This window comes from Amblyraja radiata, chromosome 37 (genome assembly GCF_010909765.2).
Source record: "Amblyraja radiata isolate CabotCenter1 chromosome 37, sAmbRad1.1.pri, whole genome shotgun sequence".
NCBI lineage: Eukaryota > Metazoa > Chordata > Chondrichthyes > Rajiformes > Rajidae > Amblyraja > Amblyraja radiata.
In genome coordinates, this window is record NC_045992.1 from 14,213,299 (window position 1) to 14,235,987 (window position 22,689).

Sequence of the window (22,689 nt, forward strand, 5' to 3'; positions counted from 1 at the left end):
TGCCACTTTTGATGAAATGCAGCGAGCAAACGCGATAATTCCCGATATTTTGGATCTTTAAATCTCCAAGAAAAAAGTCCGCTAGCACTTCCGCCTTGTTTACACCTTCAGCTCGCTCTTGTATTTACCTTAGTTTCTATCTTTATTTTGGACTGTAAATTTAGGTAGCTGTTCCTCACGGTCACCCCGACTGGCTCCGTTAATTGCAGCTCAAAACCTGGCCGTTTTCGATGTTTTTAACGGGTGTGAAAGTGCGTGTTTTCCCATTCACTAACATGTACCGGAAGTAACGCTTGTCCCCCAGTTAAAAATTTCGGTCACGTGAGTGGGGATTTACGCTCCAGTGACCTTTCGTGAAATCACCCTATAGGGAGGTTTCACGGCAGTCGGGTCACGACCCATGACCCGTACTGTTGCTATGCTACTCCAAATGGATTACACGCGATGTACTGCAGGTAGGCACTTACCATTGTTTCCAACGTAGCGGGCCCGTTAAAACCCGCCGAAAATTTCAAATCGGGATAAGCGTGTGAGACATTAGCCTACTTCAGAATTCCAAAAGTGAGGAGAAATGACAGTAGATAGAAGTGAGAGCTGAAGGGACCAATTCCGTGTCCCTCACCATCTTCCAGTCCCGCCTCAAGACCCATCTCTTCACCTCTGCCTATCCTTAGCCCCACGTCCCCCTCCCTTTTCATCTGTGCATTAATTGCCTCATATTGTGTTTTGAATTGAATTGTGTCTTTACTTTGTGTACTAGTCATGTCTCTACTATTTATTTCATTCCCCTTACATGTTTTTCCTCTACCTGCTAAATTTTTGTAAGGTGTCCTTGAGACTCTTGAAAGGCGCCCATAAATAAAATTTATTATTATTATTATTATTATTATTAAGGGACAACAACAGACAGAGTGCTTAGCGAACATTGGCCGTTTGCTCACTGCATTTCATCAACAGGCATTATTTGTGTATTAAAGCATTATTTCTGTCGTGCCGCTGTTGATCGGAATGCCTGTTGATGTTTAGTAGAGAGTAGAGTGTTTAATTTGTTCATGATATATGTATTTTTATTTCTATTTATTTTTTACTGCACACTGAATGGACACTGGTTGAGCAACGTTTTTTTGTTTCCTCTGGGTATGTGAGTACTCAGGAAAATGACAATAAAGATATACTATACTATCTAAAAAGTTTCAGAAGTGATAAATCTGGCTGTAATTTTTTTAAATCGCCCATGGTTCTCAAGTGGATTTTTACGTACAAAATGAAAACGCATCTGAAGAAAAATTTACGGCCAGATTGATCACTTCTGAGACTTTTTAGATACCAAAGGAATCAAGAAAAAACACAAATAATGCCTTATGGTTGATGAAATGCAGTGAGCAAACGCGATAATTCCGATATTTTCAATTCCGATATCTGCATGGCCAATGTTTACCAAGCACTTTAGCTGCTGTTGTCCCTTCAGCTCTCGCTTCTCTTTACCTTCATTTCGCTTCACTTTAGGAATTCTAAAGTTGGGTACATGTCTCTCACACTTACCCCGACTTCCACAATTTTTTTCTGCGCAAAAATTCAACATTTTGGCGGTTTTTAACAGGTAGGAAAGTACGCGTTTCTTGCATTAATAACATATACCGGAAGTGACGGATGTCTTCCAGATGGATTGAGCGGCTCCGTGCGTCAAGCCCTATGACCCAGTGACCTTACGTGCAACCCCCCTATTGCTTTTCCATTGACTTAACTCAAAAGCTGTGATCAAGGACAGTCAAATGGCCATAACTCTCTTAAAAATTAAGAGAACTGAAATAAATTTTCAGTTGTTATAGATTGAAGCATTCTGAAACAAATATGAAACAATCTTACTTGGATGGCCTGAAATTAAAGCATATAATTAGTTAGTTACCTAATTATAGCTAATTACAAAATTCAATTACTAGATCGAAACATCTATACATTTCTTAAGAAAAGGTTAACATTTTTAAATAGCCTAAGTGTCCAAATAACATTCACACAAGAATTCACAATATAACATGATTTTTAAATCTCATTGTCATGAATTTATAGGCTAAATGGAAGGAATTTAGTGTTTAATTCCCGTAAATTAATGGCCATTTAAATCATCGCGAGTGGGATTTTGTGGAACGCGATCGTTTGGAACGTTGCGGTTTGCGGTGAATTTGAACCCCATATCGGCAGGAAAAATACTGCCGGTTCATATATTTACATAATCACATTTTCACAACGTGATATTTTGATTAAAAGCATCCTAAGAAGCACGTTTATATGTAAAATAAACGCGTACCTTGTTTTGTCCCGTACATGAGATCCGTCCCATTATCGGCGTTCACGGCTTTAGAAGACAATTTTTATTTTACTCCTGTTATTAAATTATCCAACGCTAATTTTAATAAACTTGATATAACGGCAGTCGGAGCGATTTTTCTTCAGCAACTAAACAGCCTGACAAAGATCGATTTGAACAGGCTGGAGAAAAACGGCATTTTAAACCCGCCCCCCTCTCAAAGGCGCCAAAGTCGTGCACACGGCCAGTGACAGAACTGCAGCGCCGCTGTAGGTAAGTTTTGTAACATACCTAGATAAAGGAAATGGATGTACAGAAACTTAATTTTTTATTTTATGTAAAGCACTTTGGTTTCAACACGAGTTGATTTAAACGTGCTATATAAATAACATTTACTTTACTTACTTACTTACTTACATGCCGTTGTTAACTGTAAGCTTCATCTTTCCATTCCATCCCCACCCAAGTCGTTGTACCAGCTTCAACATCGTTTTGTTAAGCCTCATTGTACTTGTTTTCACTTCGCCTACAGTTAACAATTGCCTTTCCTTTATCATTGTTACTTTTTTTGCATGTCTTTCATTCATTTGTTCTACATCTCTCTATATCGCGGTCTATATCTCTCGTTACCCTGTCCCCTGACTCTCAGTCTGAAGAAGGGTCTCGACCCGAAACGTCACCTATTCCCTTTCTCCAGGGATGCTGTCTGACCCGCTGAGAACTCCAGCTTTTTGTATCTATCTTCTGGAGAACAAACCTGTTCCCTAATGTCGTCTGTTATGTTTACACGAGGACTAGGGAAGATATGATAACGATAGAACTTTATTTATCCCAGGAGGTAAATTGAACTGCCAACATTCATAAAAACAAAAAATACTTGAAACATGAAATTAAAGTGACGAATGGAAAGGATTGGAGATGTGCGACATGGCGCACAACATAAGACACGCAGGCGTCGCGGAAAGATTTTGAACATTCCAAAATCCAGCGGCAGCAAGGAGACACCACGCGTCATTACATGCGTCACGCCGCGATCACGCCGCAACAACCTCCTTTCAGGCTGTCGCCGAAAATGTCGCCCAAGTGGGACAGGCCCTTTAGTCTCAGTCTACCCCAAGACAGAAGGGGGAGGAGTTGTAAAGTTTGATAGCCACAGGGAAGAACCGTCTCCTGTGGCATTTTGTACTGCATCTTGGTGGAACCAGTATGTTACTGAAGGTACTCCCCAGGTTTACCAGTGTGTCATGGAGGGGGTGAGCTGTATTGTCCAGGATGTTCTGCAATTTGAGGAGCATCCTCCCCTCCAAGACCCCCTGATCTTCCTGATGTTTGGGGTAGTCCAGAACCTGGGGTCACAGAGTAAGAATAAGGGGTAGGTCATTTAGAACTGAAATGAGGAAAAACCTTTTCATGCAGAGAGTTGTGAATCTGTGGAATTCTCTGCTACAGAAGGCAATGGAGACCAATTCACTGGATGTTTTCAAGAGAGATATATAGCTCTTAGGGCTAACAGAATCAAGGGAGATGCAAAATGCTGGAGTAATTCAGCAGGACAGGCAGCATCCCTGGAGAGAAGGAATGGGTGACGTTTCGGGTCGAGACCCTTCTTCAGACAGAATCAAGGGATATAGGGAGTATGCAGGAACGGGATATTGATTTTGGATGATCAGCCATGATCATATTGAATGGTGATGCTGGCTCGAAGAGCTGAATGCATTACTCCTGTACCTATTTTCTATGTTTCTGTACTCAGAGCAGGTATAGGATGAACGGTGGGTAGTTCTTTTCCCCATGACCAACGAATGTGCAGAATGTGTTGGAAAAAATGCTGGAGTATCTCAACGGGACAGGCAGCATCTCTGGAGAGAAGGAATAAGTGACATTTCGGGTTCATACCCTTTTTTAGACTGAAGTCTGAATCTATCCGGTGTAAACCAGCATGTGCAGATACTTCCTACAGAATGTGTTGACAGCTTTAGCTTTTAATTCTCTCAGCATAATTTGATTGAACATAAAGTGCTGGAGTAACTTCGCTGGTCAGGCAGCATCTCGTGAGAACATGGATCAGTGACGATTTGGGTGGAGAGCCTTCTTCCAAAGAGGACTCCTTACTGTAGAAAAAGACGTGGAGGTGGAGGCGATGGAAGCTCTACACCATGGCAGGCCCGGGACATGTTGAGGTGTGGGCGTAGGGACACAAAGGTACAAGTGATAGGTGGATGCAGGTGAGGGGATTTGGTTGGCAAATGGGTGGACAAAGGATCGAAATGTAATGCAGACAAAAGGATGTCAGATAAGTGGAGGAAAATGTAAAGCAGGAGGGGTTATGGGTGGATGGGGGCAAACTGAAAGTCCATTCCCATCTGTTCATTCCCTTCACATTCATTGAGTTCCTACAGAAATGTGTTTCCTGTTCAAATATGTTCTGTTCGGCTGCAATGTATTTGTGAATTTCTACCACATTTTATTTAAAATGCAATCAAGGCACGAGATGCCGACTGCAATGAAATATTTAGGTCAAATGCCAATTGATCCACAGAATTCACAATAAACGCAGTCATTCATTGAAATAATCCGTGCCTTATGACAGCCTTTATCCTAGCTCTCACATTGCTCCCAAGCCTTGCAGGTCAGTTATATAATGCACTATTATGGTATCACTGATAATTTTTTGTACGTATTATTGATAATTGTATATTTATTTGTGTAGTGTTATTGCGTTAATGGTTTGTAAAGCTGCAGCAAGTAAGAATTTAATTAATCTGATTCTGGTACAAATGACAATTAAACACTCATGACTTTAGGCTTACTTTAGAGATCTCATTCTATGGAGCAAAGGATTTTATGATTTGCTAGTTAACCCTTCTTTGTAACTGAGCCGTTCTGTTATTTGTGTTTCTCGTCTAACCGGGCAGTCTACCTTTAAGAAATCAGACAGGAAGTGAAATGAAGCTAGTGACCTTTCAACTCCCGAACAATGCTGTAGTTGTTTGAGATGCAAGCTGCCGATATCGAACCAGTGGAAAGAATGTCTGCTAAGGGCTCTGATGCTTACTTCAAAAGGACGAGCTTCTTCTGGATGGCTGTCGTTACTGGATCCTTCGGCTATTACACCGTGAGTCTGTTTGGAATGTATCAGCCACTTTGCAGACATCCCATCCAAGTCTGCAGGCTGCAAGAACGCTAATTTGTGATCCTTTCTCTTTTTAGTCAAAGCAGAGGCATCACACCCAATCTAATGAAGGCATAGAGTGCTGGAGTAGCACAGTGGGTTAGGCAGCATCTCAGGAGAACATTGATAGAGGTCGGAACAAAGGTCCCGACCTGGATTGTTGTCTATCCATGTTCGCCTGCGATGCTACCTAACCTGCTGAGGGTCTCCAGCAATCTATCTTCTTTGGAGAAACAAAGAACTGCAGATGCTGTTTTATACCAAAGATTGACACACAAAGTGCTGGAGTAACTCAGTGGTTCAGGCAGCATCTCTGGAGGAAAAGGATAGGTGACGCTTTGGGTCTGAAGAAGGGTCTCGACCCGTAAAGTTACCAATCCTTTTACCCTAGAGATACTGCCTGACCCGCTCAGTTACTTCAGCACTTTGTGTCGATTTGCAGTTCCTTGTTTCTACACCCAATCTAGATTTGCATTGGTATCTTTCCCCACTAGTTATTCCTTCCCGAACTAGCAATTCATTAACAGAGATGAGCAAGGCTATTCATCTATGGTGTGCTTCACTGTCTCATCAGTCCTGTAGTTAAATCTGCTATTGATGCCTTTTCCACAGTGAACTTTGGTGGGTAAGATTTGCGATTGGGATTTATCTTTCTACTCCCTACCCTCCCATTATTCTTTTTTCCATTCAACTTGGGTGGAGATCAGAAGGCAGGCTTCTGGTGAGAGGTACAGTTAGGGATCTGTTGCAATTGGTAGATCCCCTCTGCAAAATAAATGAGCAGTGAACATAAGAAATATGTGGCACGGAATGTCATGAGCTCTGTCATTCCATTAGGTCGTGGCTAAACTGAATTTGACTCACCCCCCCCCCCCCCCTTGTGTCCTCATGGTTCCTCCCAGAACCATCTCTGCCTTAAACAAATGCCTTGCCTCCTCAGCTTTTTGATGTAGGGGTTTCTGAGTCCCTAATTTACGAGGCTGGTCTCTTGTTAATCTCGCCTTTCCACAATCAGACTGGTGATAGTTCAGCATATATGTTATCCATCTTCATTCTTCCCCAGTCTTCACAACTCCCTCCTATCCCACTCCCCCACTAAACACAATGTTCAAATAGCATTAAACATCCTCGACAATTATGGGATCACTTTCTCCTCTCCTCCTCCCCTCTCGCACTCCCTCCCCCAACTCCCTCCCTCTCCTTACAACAATGTAACAAATCTCATTGCAGTGGGGTCCTGTCATTTGTTAACATTGTAACGGGCAGGGCAAGTGGAAAAGTGTTTTTTGTAAAGTATAAAATGTCAATAACTTGTAAAATATAACATCAATCTGAACGAAACTTGCTACAGCACATTACAGGACAAGTAAGGTGGGCCATAAATTGTAGCGCTATCATGTACCGTTTTTGCGGAGTTTCGGGATCTCACGCACGCATACAAACAAACAAGATGAGAGATAGAGGATGGATGCATACATGCATGCATGCCAGGCAGGGCTAGTGACAATTAATTTCTTTATTTGCATGCATTTAGCAATAACTTGTTAGACGAGGAGAAAAGTAAATCAAGAGATTGCTCCACAGACTCAAAGCATACAGCTATACCATTCTTCACAGGGACATATGTGCAGTGGGTCACGTACTTTTGATTACATGGCTAGGTTTTGTGATCAGTATTCTGCCCTTTCCCTTAGCAACACAGCCCTATTACTAAATAAATAAGATACGCAGCTGTTCAAATTGTTGACTTCATGGATCAGTGTGACCAAACATGTTTAACCTAGTGCCTGTGAGAAATTATGTTGAATTACCATTCAGTTCACTCAGTATGAAGTGCCCCGTGATTATGACAAGATGGAAGAACAGTTCAGTTTCCACAATTCCCACAGTGGCATCTTATTCGCCATGGGCAACTTGGACCAAAGGGCTGTTTTCTGTACTGTATGACCACCTCACTCCCCCTTCCCCAACTCAATTGCCTTTCTGGCTATTACTCTCTATGGGTTGTGAGTCTTGGGCTAAGGGTGTTGGGCTAAGGATGTTCCATCAAAATATTGGATGAGCAATTATGTTTTAAATGTGTTGCATTTCATTGCAGCTGCTGATGTTTTGGCCACAGAGCATACCGTACAAGAGCCTGGGACTCTGGGGCAACATCTCCAAGTATCTGATGGACAATTATCACCCCCTTTTGTATATTGGGTAAGTAATGTTGGTGTGTTGTGGCATTGACCCTCTCCAGCTCCTCCTCCTCCTTCCTTTCCCCACCTTCATCATTAATCCCATGGCCCCCCTTTTTCCCCCCTAAGAAAAAATCACCAAAAAAAAAATCGCAAAAAGAAAATTGGCGGAAAAAAAAAATCGGGGAAAGAAAAATCAACGTTTCCACTTTGGAAACGGCCAGTTCTCTGTTCTCCCGTCGCAGGGCAAGAGTGGCTGAATCTGAACCCAACGGCTGTAACCCCAACACCAGACGCCGCTGCGACGGAGCCCGCTCCCCTCGCCTCCCCCCACCGCCGGGGCCCAAACCATCTTCCCCCAACACCACCCCTGCTGACCCCCGCTGGGCCCACGCCACCCCAGCAGGATTTGAATAGATATGGTTGAGTCTTTTGCCCAGAGTAAGTGAATCGAGGAGCAGAGGACATAAGTTTAAGGTGAAGGGCAAAAGATTTAATAGGAATCTGTGGGGTATGTTTTTCACACAAAGGGTGGTAGGTGTATGGAACAAGCTGCCAGAGGAGGTAGTTGAGGCAGGGACTATCGTAACATTTAAGAAACAGTTAGACAGGTACATGGATAGGACAGGTGCGGAGGGATATGGATCAAACGTGGGCAGGTGGGACTAGTGCAGATGGGGCATGCTGGGCCGAAGGGCCTGTTTCCACACTGTATCACTCTATGAAAGTATGCATGCAGGTGCAGCAGGCAGTGAAGAAAGCGAATGGTATGTTAGCTTTCATAGCAAAAGGATTTGAGTATAGGAGCAGGGAGGTTCTACTGCAGTTGTACAGGGTCTTGGTGAGACCACACCTGGAGTATTGCGTACAGTTTTGGTCTCCAAATCTGAGGAAGGACATTATTGCCATAGAGGGAGTGCAGAGAAGGTTCACCAGACTGATTCCTGGGATGTCAGGACTGTCTTATGAAGAAAGACTGGATAGACTTGGTTTATACTCTCTAGAATTTAGGAGATTGAGAGGGGATCTTATAGAAACTTATAAAATTCTTAAGGGGTTGGACAGGCTAGATGCAGGAAGATTGCTCCCGATGTTGGGGAAGTCCAGGACAAGGGGTCACAGCTTAAGGATAAGGGGGAAACCCTTTAAAACCGAGATGAGAAGAACTTTTTTCACACAGAGAGTGGTGAATCTCTGGAACTCTCTGCCACAGAGGGTAGTCGAGGCCAGTTCATTGGCTATATTTAAGAGGGAGTTAGATGTGGCCCTTGAGGCTAAGGGGATCAGAGGGTATGGAGAGAAGGCAGGTACGGGATACTGAGTTGGATGATCAGCCATGATCATATTGAATGGCTGTGCAGGCTCGAAGGGCCGAATGGCCTACTCCTGCACCTATTTTCTATGTTTCTATGTTTCTATCTGCTTTCTCCCCATTACCCCTGACATTCGTATCAATCAAGAATCTATCAATCTCCTCCTGAAAAATGTCCAAGGACTTGACCTCCACAGCTGTCTGTGGCAATGAATTCCACAGTTCACCACCCTCTGACTTAAGAAATTCCTGCTCATCTCCTTCCTAAAGGAATGTCTTTTAATTCTGAGGCTGTGGCCACTGGTCCTAGACTCTCCCACTAGTGGAAACATCCTCTCCAAATCCACTCCATCCAGGTTTTTACCAGGCTGGGACAGACGGCAACATCTTCACACTGTGTCCAAAGCTTGTGTCCTGTCCTGGATCACCCAAGGCAGCAGAGATGTTATAGGAGAGGGCAAGCACCGTAACAAAGTAGCTCACGATGGTTTGGGTAACATTCAGGAATGTCTATGCATGTCACATCATGAATATTACTGAAGAACGGTCTTGACCCGAAATATAATCTCCAGAGATGCTGCCTGACCCACTGAGTTGCTCCAGCACTCTGTGACATGTCACCTATCCATGTTCTCCACAGATGCTGCCTGACTCGCTGAGTTACTCCAGCACTCTGTGAAACGTTGCCTATTCATATTCTCCGCAGATGCTGCCTGATCCACTGAGTTACTCCAGCACTTTGTGACTATTTTCCCTTCACCCATCTGCCCAAGCCCACTCCCCCCTCCTTTCCTATGTTCCTTTCCACCCATAAACCTTTCTCTGCCTTTGCATTTCACTCCTCTTTCAAATCTGCTCTACTTATCTACATGCATTTTTCTTCTTCACCTTTTAGTCATAGAATGATGCAGTGTGGAAACAGGCCCTTCAGTCCAACTTGCCCACACCGACCGACATGTCCCATCTAAACTAGTCCCACTCACACGCGTCTGGCCCATATCGATCTAAATCTGTCCTATCCATGTACGTGTCCAAATGTCTCTTAAACAGTAGGATAGTCCCAGCCTTAACTACCTCCTCTGGCAGCTTGTTACATACACCCAGCACCCTTTGTGTGAAAAAGCTACCTCTCAGGTTCCTGTTAATTTTTGAAATATTGGTCATAAATTTGGTGCAAAAATGCTCCAAAATAAGGCTCAGAATGCATCAGAAGGCATCTAAAAACCCTGGCATCGAGGGACTTCACGCTTCGCGCACGTGATGTGCGCAGCGCGCACATTATTTCACATTAAGTTTTTTGTAATCCTGTCATGCCACCCCCCTTTTGAAAAGCTTCGTATGGGCCTGCTAATCCCCAATCATTTGGCTCTTGAAACCTCGGTCTCTCAGTTCGGTTCTGTTTTACTGGTCTGACTCATTTGTGCTGTGTAGAATTGGAGGGGCTTCATTTAGCATAGAACCCTAAACACTTCAAGAGATCCATTGGGATCAACAAATGTTGTATGACAATTAACATGGACAAACATGAAACTTCAAGGGCACATCTGTTGACCTTAGATCAGTTGACTTTCAGAGGTGAAACTTTGAACAATTCTGTGCCCTAGTTTCCTCATTTCTGTAAATTCAGGCACATTTTTGGTATTTTGCCGAGGATCTAAATACTTACAACCCTTTTATAAATCTTAATGTTATCTATTGATGTTATGAACATTGCCCTAAGACAGACATGGTCACTTTCTGAACAGCACACACATAGTGTGGGGGTGTGTTTTGATCTCAGATGATGTATCACTGTCGCCCCTTCTATGCTGCCAATATCTTTGAAGGTCGGCATTCCCTGAAATTCTGATTTGCCAGTGAGGTAAGCATCTCTCTCTTTTCTCTGCCGCCCTTGACAAGATGGGGGTGAGGCTGCCATTTGCCGTCAATGTGCCGGTAGGAGTGCTGTAGTGAGGATGTTGAAGAATTTTGCTGACCCTGGCTGTGAAGAAATGGCAGCATGTGCTCAGCTGGTGTCGCTTGGCCAAGGGCTACCAATGCGCCTGCTATCCTTGCCCTTCTAATTACACAACGTGGTCAATTTGAGTGGTGCTACTTGGTCACTGGAGACTTGTTGCAGTGGAACTAGCGTCAAGGGACAATAGTGTTAAGAGCGTTCTATTGTCGTACAGTATGTCCTGAAACAGCACCATGAAATACATACTTGCAGGGCTATGTAGGGGGTTGTAATGTTTAATAGCCTGCTAGTTGTAGGGTAGAAGCTGCTCCTGAACATTAGTTTTCTGGCTCCTATATCCCCAATGGCAGGACTGAAATGATGGTGCAGCTAGGGTGGTGTGAGTGTCTGATTGCTGCCCTTTTGAAGCAACATCCCTTATCCCTTCATTGGTGGAGAGGTCAGTACCTGTGATCGACTGGCAGTGTTCACCACGTCCTTGTTCCTGGGCGTTCGAGTTGCCAAACCAGTCAATATGCTCTCTACACCTGTAGAAGTGGAGGAAATTAATGTTTAAGTTAAATAATATTTCTATTGTGACTTGCCTGTTGATTGAAAAGTCGGCGAGAGAGAATTGCACGGGCCACAGTGCTAGAATTTCTTTTTACATTTTTTTTTAAATTATTTTTATTAGAAGCAATTGTACCAGAATAAAACATTCGGCACGTAAAATTATACAATTATTGTACAGCTTCAATTTTGACCTTTTAACCTGAAAATGAGGGAAAAGAAGAGAGAAAGAACAAGAGAGGGAAAAAGTGAAAAGTGAAAAAATAGAACCCCTAGACTACCAAAGTAGTGTGGCCAAAGAGTCAATAAAGATATAAGAGAGGAAAAGAAAAGAGGAAAAAAAAAAAGTGGAGATATACCTGTGCTAGAATTTGACCTGAAGCCCAACCCATGTCTGGTCCAATGTATAATTGTAGCCTCTGTCGTTCACAATGCAGTAGGGTGCAAGAAGAAATTCTGAGCTGTATCTAACTGTGTTTTGTTGCTGCTGTTTTAGTTAAGTTCATTTGTGTTCTTATTTCCAATCATCTGCAGCTACTGGTTGGCCTGGCTGATCCATGTTGGCGAGGCACTGTACAGCGTTAAACTCTGCAGGTGAGGCTATTTCATGTTTTCCTGTTCATCTCACTTTCCCATCCTATTTGCATATGTTGCTGCGATAGAACTGCTTTCCATAAAATAATCACCAGACACCAACCCCAGTTCGGGTAGAGCGTGTAAAGTCTCTTTGTGGTTGCCTCATTCATCGAGTATTCATCTTATTGCGCTGGTATGACTTTCCCTTCTTCAAATACAGCCATCCTTCTCTCGTGAATGAGATTGCCTATTTGGGCTGCTTTGTAGACTGAGCCTTGTCTCCGAGTCAGAAGGTTGTGTGGTTGAGTCTCGACACGTACACACAAATCTAGTCTTTAAACGCTTTGGTGAAACTTTGGTTCTTCCTAACCTCTGACGGGTCTCAAGATGTAATAAGGTTCCAAGGCACTGCCTTGGAGGAAGAAATTATCTCTGGTTCCAGTAGTTAGCAAAACAAAGGTAAACTATATATCATTGTTCATATGTCATAGGAGCAGAAGTAGGCCATGCAGCCCATCAAGTCTACTCCGCCATTAAATCATCATCTTCCCCTCTCAACCCCATTCTCCTGCCTTCTCCCCATAACCCTTGACACCTTTACCAATCAAGTATCTGTCACTCTCCGCCTTAAAAATACTTAATGACTTAGTCTCCACAGCCTTCTGTGGCAATGTACGTCCTTTAATTCTGAGGCAATGCCCTCTGGTTCTAGATTCTCCCACTAGTGGAAACATCCTCTCCACATCCACTCTATCCAGGCCTTTCACGATTCGGTAAGTTAGTCATGTTGATTGTGGAAGCTTTACCGTATACCTTTAGTTTAGTTTAATTTACTAAACTAGTTAACTAAACTAAACTATATGCATACAGTAAAACTCTCACAATCAATGTGACAAACTTACCGAATAGTGAAAGGCCTGGATGGATGCAGCACGGTGGCGCAGCGGTAGAGTTGCTGCCTTACATCGAATGCAGCACCAGAGATCAGGATTCGATCCTGACTACGGGTGCTGTCTGTGCGGAGTTTGTACTTTCCCCTGACTCTCAGTCTTAAGAAGGGTCTCGACCCGAAACATCACCGATTACTTTTCTCCAGAGGTGCTGTCTGAGCCGCTGAGTTATTCCAGCTTTTTGTGTCTATCTCTGAATTTCTATACTCAATATTCTAACACATGAAGGCCAATGTGCCGAAAGCCTTCTTGACCACCCTATCTACCTGTGGCGCTACTTTCAAGCAACAATGTTCCTGCACTCCTCAAGCCCTCTGCTCTACAACACTCCCCAGAGCCCTGCCATTCACTGTTTCAGTCCTGCCCAGCTTTAATTTTCCCAAATGCAACACCCCGCACTTCTCTGTACTAAACTGCATTAACCCACCAGTTACTCAGCCCACCTGTCCAACCGTACAATGTAATGCAGAGAAATGAAAAAATATATGTTCAGGAATAATCCACATGCCTATTCATTTTATTGAAACCTTCAGTAGAATGATTTGCATCCAGTGAACCTTTCCTGAAATGCTGCAGAGAGCCAGCAGGGGGTGTGAAAGAGACAGGATCAACACTAGCCAGGACATTCAGAACTGGGGAAGAAAGCATATCCTCTTGCTGATAAATTAAAATGTGATTTGAATCCTTTATGCAACAACATAGGTAAATAGTTGGAGCTGACACTGGCAATTATGGGCTGAATTCGCTGATGATGATTATGGCAACAAATGAGTTAACTTGAAGTCAGAAGTTCAATGCTGAGTATTTCTCCGTTTAGAGTTGAATTTAATAAAGGTGTTTGTTGTGGGTTGCTGCCAAAAGAAACTGGAAGATGGTATTATTGAAACCTCCATGAAGTAGTGAGGGAGTGTTGGAGAGAGAGAGAGCTCTGTTTTATATGATATGAAAACAGCTGCCCTCCTCGTTGGAAGTAAAGTTCCATGTGTGTGTGCCGCGGTGGACCCACTTATTCTTATTTTAGGGTGGGAGAAAATTAGCTGTGTGTGTATGTGAAAGAGATATGGGTGTATGCGGTGGTTGTGCATGCAGCGTGTTAGAGGGTGGGTGTACCTGCACGCATGCAGAATGTTGCATGGGTGGACAGCAATGAGTGTGCAAGCACACGTGTACACGTGCAGTGTTGGCAAGTGGCATGCGGTTTGTGTTTGTGTGTGTGCACAGTATTGGATGAGTAGATTGCGGTGTGTGTGAGTGCAGTTGGATGGGTGAAGTGCTGTGTGTGGGTGTGTATAGTGTGGGATGGGCGGAGTGTGGGTGTGTATAGTGTGGGAGTGCGTATAGTGTGCAGAGTGCTTTGTGTGTGTTGGGGGCGTATGGGACAGGTGGATTGTGCTGTGAGTGTGCAGAGTGGTAGATGAGTGGAGTGCTGTGTGTGTGTGTGTGCGCGCGCACGGAGTGATAAGGGTAGATGTGTGTGTGTGCTCACAGCATATGGGATAGATGAGGTGTGTATGCATACGGTGTACAGGGTATTGGATGGGTGATTTGCTGTGTGTGGAATCGGTGGAGTGTGCTGTGTATATGCAGGGTGAGGGGTGGGTAGAGTGTGCTATGTGTGGAATAGATAGAGTGCAGTGTGTGTGTGTGTGGGGTGGATGGAGTGATGTGTGTGTGTGTGTGTGGGGGGGGGGGGGTGGAGTGCTGTGAGTCTGTGTGTGTGAGGGATTGATGGAGTGTAGTGTATGTGTGTGGGGCACGGGACTGATGGAGTGCAGTGTGTGTGTGTGTGTGTGGGATGGATGGATGGAGTGCAGTGTGTGTGTGTGTGGGGCGTGGGGTGGCCAACATCCTATTCACAACGCATGCTGTGCCCATGGCGTTGCAGCTCCTTTCATGATTGAATATCCCAGGAGGGGAACAGAGCTGGAGGAGAGTACAATTAGTCAAGTGGTGGGGGTCGGAAGCCCATGGTCTCAGAATGAAAGCCCTGAACTCTGATAAATCACTGAAGGAATCCTTCCCATTCTGTAAGTTCATCATCTCTTGTTCCTTGTTTACTGCAGTTTGTAACTTGCCAACAGGATACTTGTTCATATGTTTGCTTTCTGCAATGTGATTGTGTGTCTTTTTTATTGAATTGTTGGCAGTGTGTTTTGGCCATTAGAACAGAGAATTAGTAATTTGTCAGGAATTCCACATAAGACTGGGTACTGATGGGATTTTGTGTACTTAACTATCGGGAAACGAAAGCCGTTGTCCCTGGCCCCCGCTTCCAGTTGTATTCACAAGTCACAAATCCCATGCGTCTCCCTGGCAACGGGGTCGGAAAACTGAACCAGATGGTTCACAACCTTGACTCTGAGCTGACTCGGACTCGTTTCGTCGCTGTTTTGTGATGTTTCATAAATGTGGTGTTATTAACTTGAAGTGTTCTGTCTCCATTAGCCTCAATCTGCTTGCGCCATTACAGGCGGGTACAATTACAGTGTTTAAAAGGCATTTAAATTGTATTGTATTGTATTGTATTCAATTTATTGTCATTATCTCATATTAGAGACAACAAAATGAATTTTCCTTACAGTCAAGTATCATAAAAAATAAATAAATTAATAATAAATAAAACGTATTAAAATTAAAAAAATAAAAATAAATAGATAGATAAAAATTTTAAAAAGCACACACAGAAGTCCACGGCACAACATAGCCACAACACAACACAGTGGCACCAAAGTTGAGGAAGGTACCATAGTCCAACCGGCCTCCCCATCCGATCTTCCCAGATGTTCACCCGTGGTCGAGGGCCTCCCGAGCACCCGCAGTCGCCGCCACGGGCGGCCCGGCGCTCAGGCCCTCACGCCGGGAACGATGGAACACCCTTCGCCGAACCCCGACGGAGAGAACATCCTCAGCGGCCCGGACCCCCCAGATCAGCCACCTCATTAAAGTCAAGGTATGGACGGACGTGAAAGGTTTTAGGCCCACTCTTTGGGAAGTGGACCCAGAAATGTCACACACGTGACCAGCCCTGTTTGACATCTCTTGCCCTAAAACGGACGTTTAAACCGGGGGGAAAAATAAATATGAATCATATGTGCGGTACAAAACAATAAAACCTGTAATGCTTTTCAGAATTAGAAGAGATGTATTCCTTTTCATCTTTTTTTGGTCACACATGTAACTAAGAATGGGCCTTTAGAGGGATATGGCCCAAACCACAGGCAAAGGGGACAGGCAATAGGGAGGTAGACAAAAGTGCCGGAGAAACTCAGCGGGTGCAGCAGCATCTATGGAGCGAAGGAAATAGGCAACGTTTCGGGCCGAAACGTTGCCTATTTCCTTCGCTCCATAGATGCTGCTGCACCCGCTGAGTTTCTCCGGCACTTTTGTCTACCTTCGATTTTCCAGCATCTGCAGTTCCTTCTTAAAAGCTAAGATAGGGACCTTGGTGGGCAAGGATGAGTTAGGCTGAAGGGCCTGTGGCCATGCTCCATAACTGACTCATTCGAAATGAACCTTCTGGGAGAGCATACATTCTGGTATCAAGACTGCCTCCATTTTGACTCTTCCAAGAGGAGCATGATCCCAGCTGGCACATCTTCTCCAGCCTATTCTCTGGTGCAGAGCTTGAGGCAGGATCCCAGCCTTGAGCTAGTTAACTACTGAAATAGACCTGCCTGAGCTGATATCCAGCAAGTGATCCAGAATAGGCCCCTGCAGTCTCCAGCACACTGTTCCTATGAGAGGAACATATTGCCTGGATGAATTTCCAACAAGAAGCCTCTTCCAAGAATTTTTTTTCCTGAACGTCATGGATGAATTAGTTTCCCCAAGTGAGCTCTTGTTGTGAAACACTGGTCTGCAGAGGGGAAAGTAAATCTGTGGATCACATTATGTTGGCATTTCTCCCAGCCTATAACTGTGTCAAAGTAAATATTTGAAGATAATTACCACCGCAATGGTCTCAGTTCTGCTCATTTGGAACAGCCCACTACACTCTGTGTGGTGTTTAACAAAATCAATGTTTCAAACCTGGCCACAAATACATGTAACCTGCCCCTCATAACCATAATAAACAGAGCTAGGGGTATTCCCGTAGCATGTAGTTCAAATGTGGGCTTCCTCCCAACTCTCAATCCAAGTTCAAGTGAGTTTATTGTCATGTGTCCCTGATAGGACAATGAAATTCTTGCTTTGCTTCAGCACAACAGAACATAGTAGGCATTGACTACAAAACACATGAATAAATACACTGATAAAGTGCAAATAACAGATAATGGGTTATTAATGTTCAGAGTTTTGTCCGAGCATGGTTTAATAGCCTGATGGCTGTGGGGAAGTAGCTATTCCTGAACCTGGTCATTGCAGTCTTCAGGCTCCTGTACCTTCTACCTGAAGGTAGCCTGTATTGAAGTGGAATTTGTTCATTTCTAACAGTGAAATGAATGGCTTTTAGAATTAAACTATTAATTTCAAAATTCTCGTATCAAATGTGCGAGGACTGGTGAGAAAATGGCAGACCAAATATGCACGGGAACCTCCTACAAACAGCAATGTGCCACCCAGGTAATCAGTTTGAGGGATTCTGTTGGCCAATGCTCTCGTGTGCTATCTTTAACTGGACTTTATTTGACTCGTGTGCTATCTTTAACTGGACTTTATTTGACTTTAACTTGCTCTAAGCGTTGGAGACTGGATAGACTCGGCTTGTACTCGCTAGAATTTAGAAGATTGAGGGGGGATCTTATAGAAACTTACAAAAATGATAAGGGGTTTGACAGGCTAGATTCAGGAAGATTGTTCCCGATGTTGGGGAAGTCCAGAAGAAGGGGTCACAGTTTAAGGATAAGGGGAAAATCTTTTAAGACCGAGATGAGAATTTTTTTTTCACACAGAGAGTGGTGAATCTCTGGAATTCTCTGCCACAGAAGGTAGTCGAGGCCAGTTCATTGGCTATATTTAAGAGGGAGTTAGATGTGGCCTTGTGGCTAAAGGGATCAGGGGGTATGGAGAGAAGGCAGGTACAGGATACTGAGTTGGATGATCAGCCATGATCATATTGAAGGGCCGAATGCCCTACTCCGTCACCTATTTTCTATGTTTCTATGTATCTGTACACTGTGAGCGGCTTGATTGTAATCACAAATAGTTTTTTTTTGCTGACAGGTTAACACAACAAAAAGCCTTTCACGATACCTCGGTACAGGTGTCAACAATAAATGAAACAAGGCATGAAACAGACTTCCCCTGCTTGTGTTTAAAATAATGCCCGGACATGCATTGCATCCACTATGGAGAGCAGAAATCTTTTTTGAAAGAGCTAACAATAGACAATAGGTGCAGGAGTAGGCCATTCGGCCCTTCGAGCCAGCACCGCCATTCAATGTGATCATGGTTGATCATCCCCAATCAGTACCCCGTTCCTGCCTTCTCCCCATAACCTCTGACTCCGCTATTTTTAAGAGCCCTATCTAGCTCTCTCTTGAAAGCATCCAGAGAACCCGCCTCCACCGCCCTCTGAGGCAGAGAATTCCACAGACTCACCACTCTCTGTGAGAAAAAGTGTTTCCTCGTCTCCGTTCTAAATGGCTTACTCCTTATTCTTAAACTGTGGCCCCTGGTTCTGGACTCCCCCAACATCGGGAACATGTTTCCTGCCTCTATCATGTTCAAACCCTTAACAGTCTAACCTCCAACAGTTTGTGCTCCACTGGTATATGTGCCTACATTTTGTAGTGGGATGGGATATATCCCCAGCCTTGATATTCAGAAACAAGAGTGCTACCTAGAGGCTGGAGAGCAAGCAGGGCAAGTCCCTCATCGGCAAGTGGAAGCTTTTCCACCCTAGCAGATCCTTGGTGGTGCAGTGCAGCAGTTTAGAAGTCAAGTCAAGTTTATTCGTCACACACACATACAAGATGTGCAGTGAAATGAAAAGTGGCAATGCTCGCGGACTTTGTGCAAAAAGACAAACAAACAAACAAACTACAAACAGAATGGAACAGAATCACATATTCTTTTCCATATTAAATATTGTGGGCGGAAGGAAAAAGAGGGGAAAAAAGCCCAGCAATTTAAAAAAAAAGCAGTAGAGTGGGACAGTAAAGTTAGTCCCTGGTGAGATAGGCGTTTACAGTCCTAATGGCCTCTGGGAAGAAACTCCTTCTCAACCTCTCCGTTCTCACAGCATGGCAACGGAGGCGTTTGCCTGACCGTAGCAGCTGGAACAGTCCGTTGCAGGGGTGGAAGGGGTCTCCTATGATCTTATTGGGTCTGGAGTTGCACCTCCTGATGTATAGTTCCTGCAGGGGGGCGGGTGTAGTTCCCATAGTGTGTTCAGCCGAACAGACTACTCTCTGCAGAGCCTTCTTGTCCTGGGCAGAGCAATTCCCAAAAAGCAGATTGTAATATTTCCGGACAAGATGCTTTCCACAGCCGCTGAGTAGAAGCACTGGAGGATCCTCGGAGACACTCTGAATTTCCTCAATTGCCTGAGGTGGCAAAGGCGATGCCTTGCGTTACTCACGAGCGCTGCAGCGTGTGATGTCCATGTCACATCCTCAGAGATGTGGACTCCCAGGTATTTAAAACAGCTCACCCTATCCACAGTATCCCGATTTATCCTCAATGGTGTGTACGCCCTCGGATGATGTGCCCCCCTAAAGTCCACGATCCTAAAGTCCACGAAAGAGAGGCACCTTAGAGCAAAGGGTAAGGCCTCTGTCCAGTATGTTTGTTTATTAGTAATATTTGCGGCATGCTACATCCTGTCACAATTACCAATTTTTACGAGGGGTCAATAATATAAGTCACGTCTTAGTTGCCTGGCTCATTAAAGGAGAATGCATGCTCAGCAAATGGAAGGTTGGTCCAGTGGACTTAAGGAGTCTCCTTTCTAAGACGCACGTTCGGACTGAACAAGGCAAGATATTTTACCAAAATCTGGTGCAAATGACAGTTTGAAGTATCAGATTTTTCCAATCAAGGTAACTTTGAAAGTCCTGGAGAAGCTCAGCGGGTGAGGCAGCATCTATGGAGCGAAGGAAATAGGCAACGTTTCGGGACGAAACGTTGCCTATTTCTTTCGCTCCATAGATGCTGCCTCACCCGCTGAGTTTCTCCAGCATTTATGTCTACCATCGATTTACCAGCATCTGCAGTTCCTTCTTAACAACTTTGAAAGTCCTTCTGGCCAAAGGGAATTGCCAGATCTTTTAGGATGCCATGGATCAGTTGGCAACTATCGATGCTGAAACTGCATGTCACCAAGATCCAACCAGCTGTCATTACCAAAATAAAAACTATTGCAATGACCACAAATCTGAATCAATGTTTTTTGGCAAGACTGAGTCTGGATATGGGTGCAATGATCTCACTGTCCTCATTAATGTTAACCCTCTTTCTCTTTGCCCCTCACAGTGTAAAAGGAATCACAAACTCATTCACTCGAACCAAGTGGGCACTTCAAACACTTCTGTTTGGGTTCACCTCCCTCCAGCACCTGTTGTCGTACAGACCAGAGAAGAAGGAAAAGTGAAGACCCAACAACACTCGTCGTCTCCGGCAACATTGTGCTGAAAGATACTCCACATTCAGGGAAATTGGAGACTTTAAATGAATGGGCATGGTGTATTTCTAACAATGTGCCAATAATTTCTGGTGGAGTTCTGCACATGTTGGTTCATTATTTAAACTAGCTTACGTTTTCAAGTCAGAACATCAGTCATCCGTTTTAAATGAATAATAGAAACGTAGAAAGTAAGTGCAGGAGTAGGCCATTCGGCCCTTCGAGCCAGCACCAACCATTCAATATAATCACGGCTGATCATCTAAAATCAGTATCCCGTTCCTGCTTTCCCCCCCATATCCCTGGATTCCTAGCTATATCTAACTCTCTCTTGAATACATCTTATGCTTAATCGACTGCTGTTCTTAGACTGGGAATCACTGGAGGCCATTCAGCCCTGAAGCCTGTTCCACAGTAAACCTGTGCCTCAGTTCCGTCCTTCTGCCTGTGGTATTTCTCCGGAGATCCTTAGCCAACAAAAATCCATCAGCCCCAGATTTGAAAAGTCCAGTTGATTTCCATTCTTCTCTCTCATGGAAAGGAATTCCAGATTTCCATTGCTCTGTGCATGGAAAATGATTCTCCTTGTCCCTACAGCTGAAAAGTCTGGATCTTTTGTTAAGGTGTGACACTGGATAAAACAAGTCCTCGCCCCATCAAATTACTTTATAACTTTAATTACCACAAACAGATCATCTCTGAACCTTTCAAAATGTGAGGGAATGTGAGAGAAGTCTTTGAATGGACGTAAGCTCCGGTAATTCTACCTTAGTCAGTCAGGATGTGTCCACTCTTTCATGGGATCTTTCTGCAACATCTTGGGAAGTAGCCAGAGCAACGAGGGATATCCTGCAATCTGATCAGTTGGCTCTTCCAGCAGGTCAGGCTATGTATAGAGCTACAACTTCCCTGAGCTGGGTCAACAAATGCACCAACAGGGTTGCAACTATTGAGTCGGGTCAGCCTTAGAGCAAAGAATTCAGATCCTGGCACCTATTCTCAAAGGCCATAATTTTGTTAACTTCAGGCTATTGCATATTATGTGTAATGATTTTTGCTTCCAGTACATGAAAATAAACTTTGCAATGCACCGATAAATTATTCACCCTTGTGCTTGAATGTTCAATGTGCTTCATCTTAACAGTTGACGCTCAGGTCTGCGTCAAAGCCCCAAGAAACTATGAAATGCGGGCTCTAATTATCTACGTTATCCATCTGTGGGGGCACTGTGGTGCACCAGTCAACACCGCTGTCTCACAACCCCTGAGACCCATGTACAAACCGAACCTCCTGTTTTACCAAGGTGCAGTGAAAAGCTTTTTTGTTGCATGCTATTCAGTCAGTGGAAAGACTATACATGATTCCTACCAAGCTGTCCACGGTGCCCAGATGCAGGACGAAGGGAATAATGTTTAGTGCAAGGTATAGTCTGAGTAATGATAGTCCAAGAGTCTCCAACAAGGATGGTAGGTCAGGCCCGCTCTCCAGTTGTTGATAGGATGGTTCCCTTCCCTGATAACAGCTGGGAAGAAACTGTCGCTGTCTGGAGGTGAGTTTACAACATGATTATTAATGTTTTATGTATCATTCTTAACTGTCACTGTATGTCATGTTGTCACTTGTGGGCGGAGCACCAAGGCAAATTCCTTGTATGTGAATACTTGGCCAATAAACGTATTCATTCTTTCATTCCGTATCTCTTGCCTGATGGGGGAAGAGAGAGTGACTGGATTGAGACGGCTCCTTGATTATGCTGGTGACCTCACCGAGTCAGATTGAAGTGTGGATGGAGCCAATGAAAAGGTTGATTTGCCTGATGGTCTGGGCTATATCCACAACTCTCTGCAATTTCTTGCTGTCTTGGATGGAGCTGTTCCCAAACCATCCCATGTGGAGCATGCATGTTCTTCCTGTGACGTAACCTCTGCCTCAACCCCACGTTCCAAGGATATCTTGGTTGGTTAATCTGCCATTGTTAATTCCTCCTCGTGTAAGTGAGTGGCGGAAGAATTGGGGTCTGGAGTCAACATTGATGGTGGTGGGTGTGTGTGTGTGTGTGAGGGAAAATGGGATCAGTGTAGATGAGTGCTTGATGGAGTATTGTGTGCAGTTTTGGTCCCCTAA

General features: G+C 44.2%; 1 protein-coding gene across 2 annotated transcripts; it reads left to right on the forward strand.

The window, feature by feature from the left end:
• Nucleotides 1-4,346: 4,346 nt before the first annotated feature.
• tmem254 (transmembrane protein 254) lies at nucleotides 4,347-21,666 on the forward strand. 2 transcript variants are annotated; one of them, XM_033012598.1, is made up of 5 exons: nucleotides 4,348-4,485; nucleotides 5,221-5,420; nucleotides 7,576-7,679; nucleotides 12,010-12,069; nucleotides 20,418-21,666. In XM_033012598.1, the coding sequence occupies exons 2-5, from the start codon at nucleotides 5,301-5,303 to the stop codon at nucleotides 20,533-20,535; spliced, it is 402 nt and encodes a 133-aa protein (XP_032868489.1). In that variant the 5' UTR covers nucleotides 4,348-4,485; nucleotides 5,221-5,300; the 3' UTR covers nucleotides 20,536-21,666. The 2 variants fall into 2 exon arrangements, with proteins under 2 accessions (XP_032868490.1, XP_032868489.1); XM_033012599.1 differs by lacking the exon at nucleotides 20,418-21,666 and having other exon boundaries at nucleotides 4,347-4,485; nucleotides 12,010-12,073.
• Nucleotides 21,667-22,689: the final 1,023 nt, after the last annotated feature.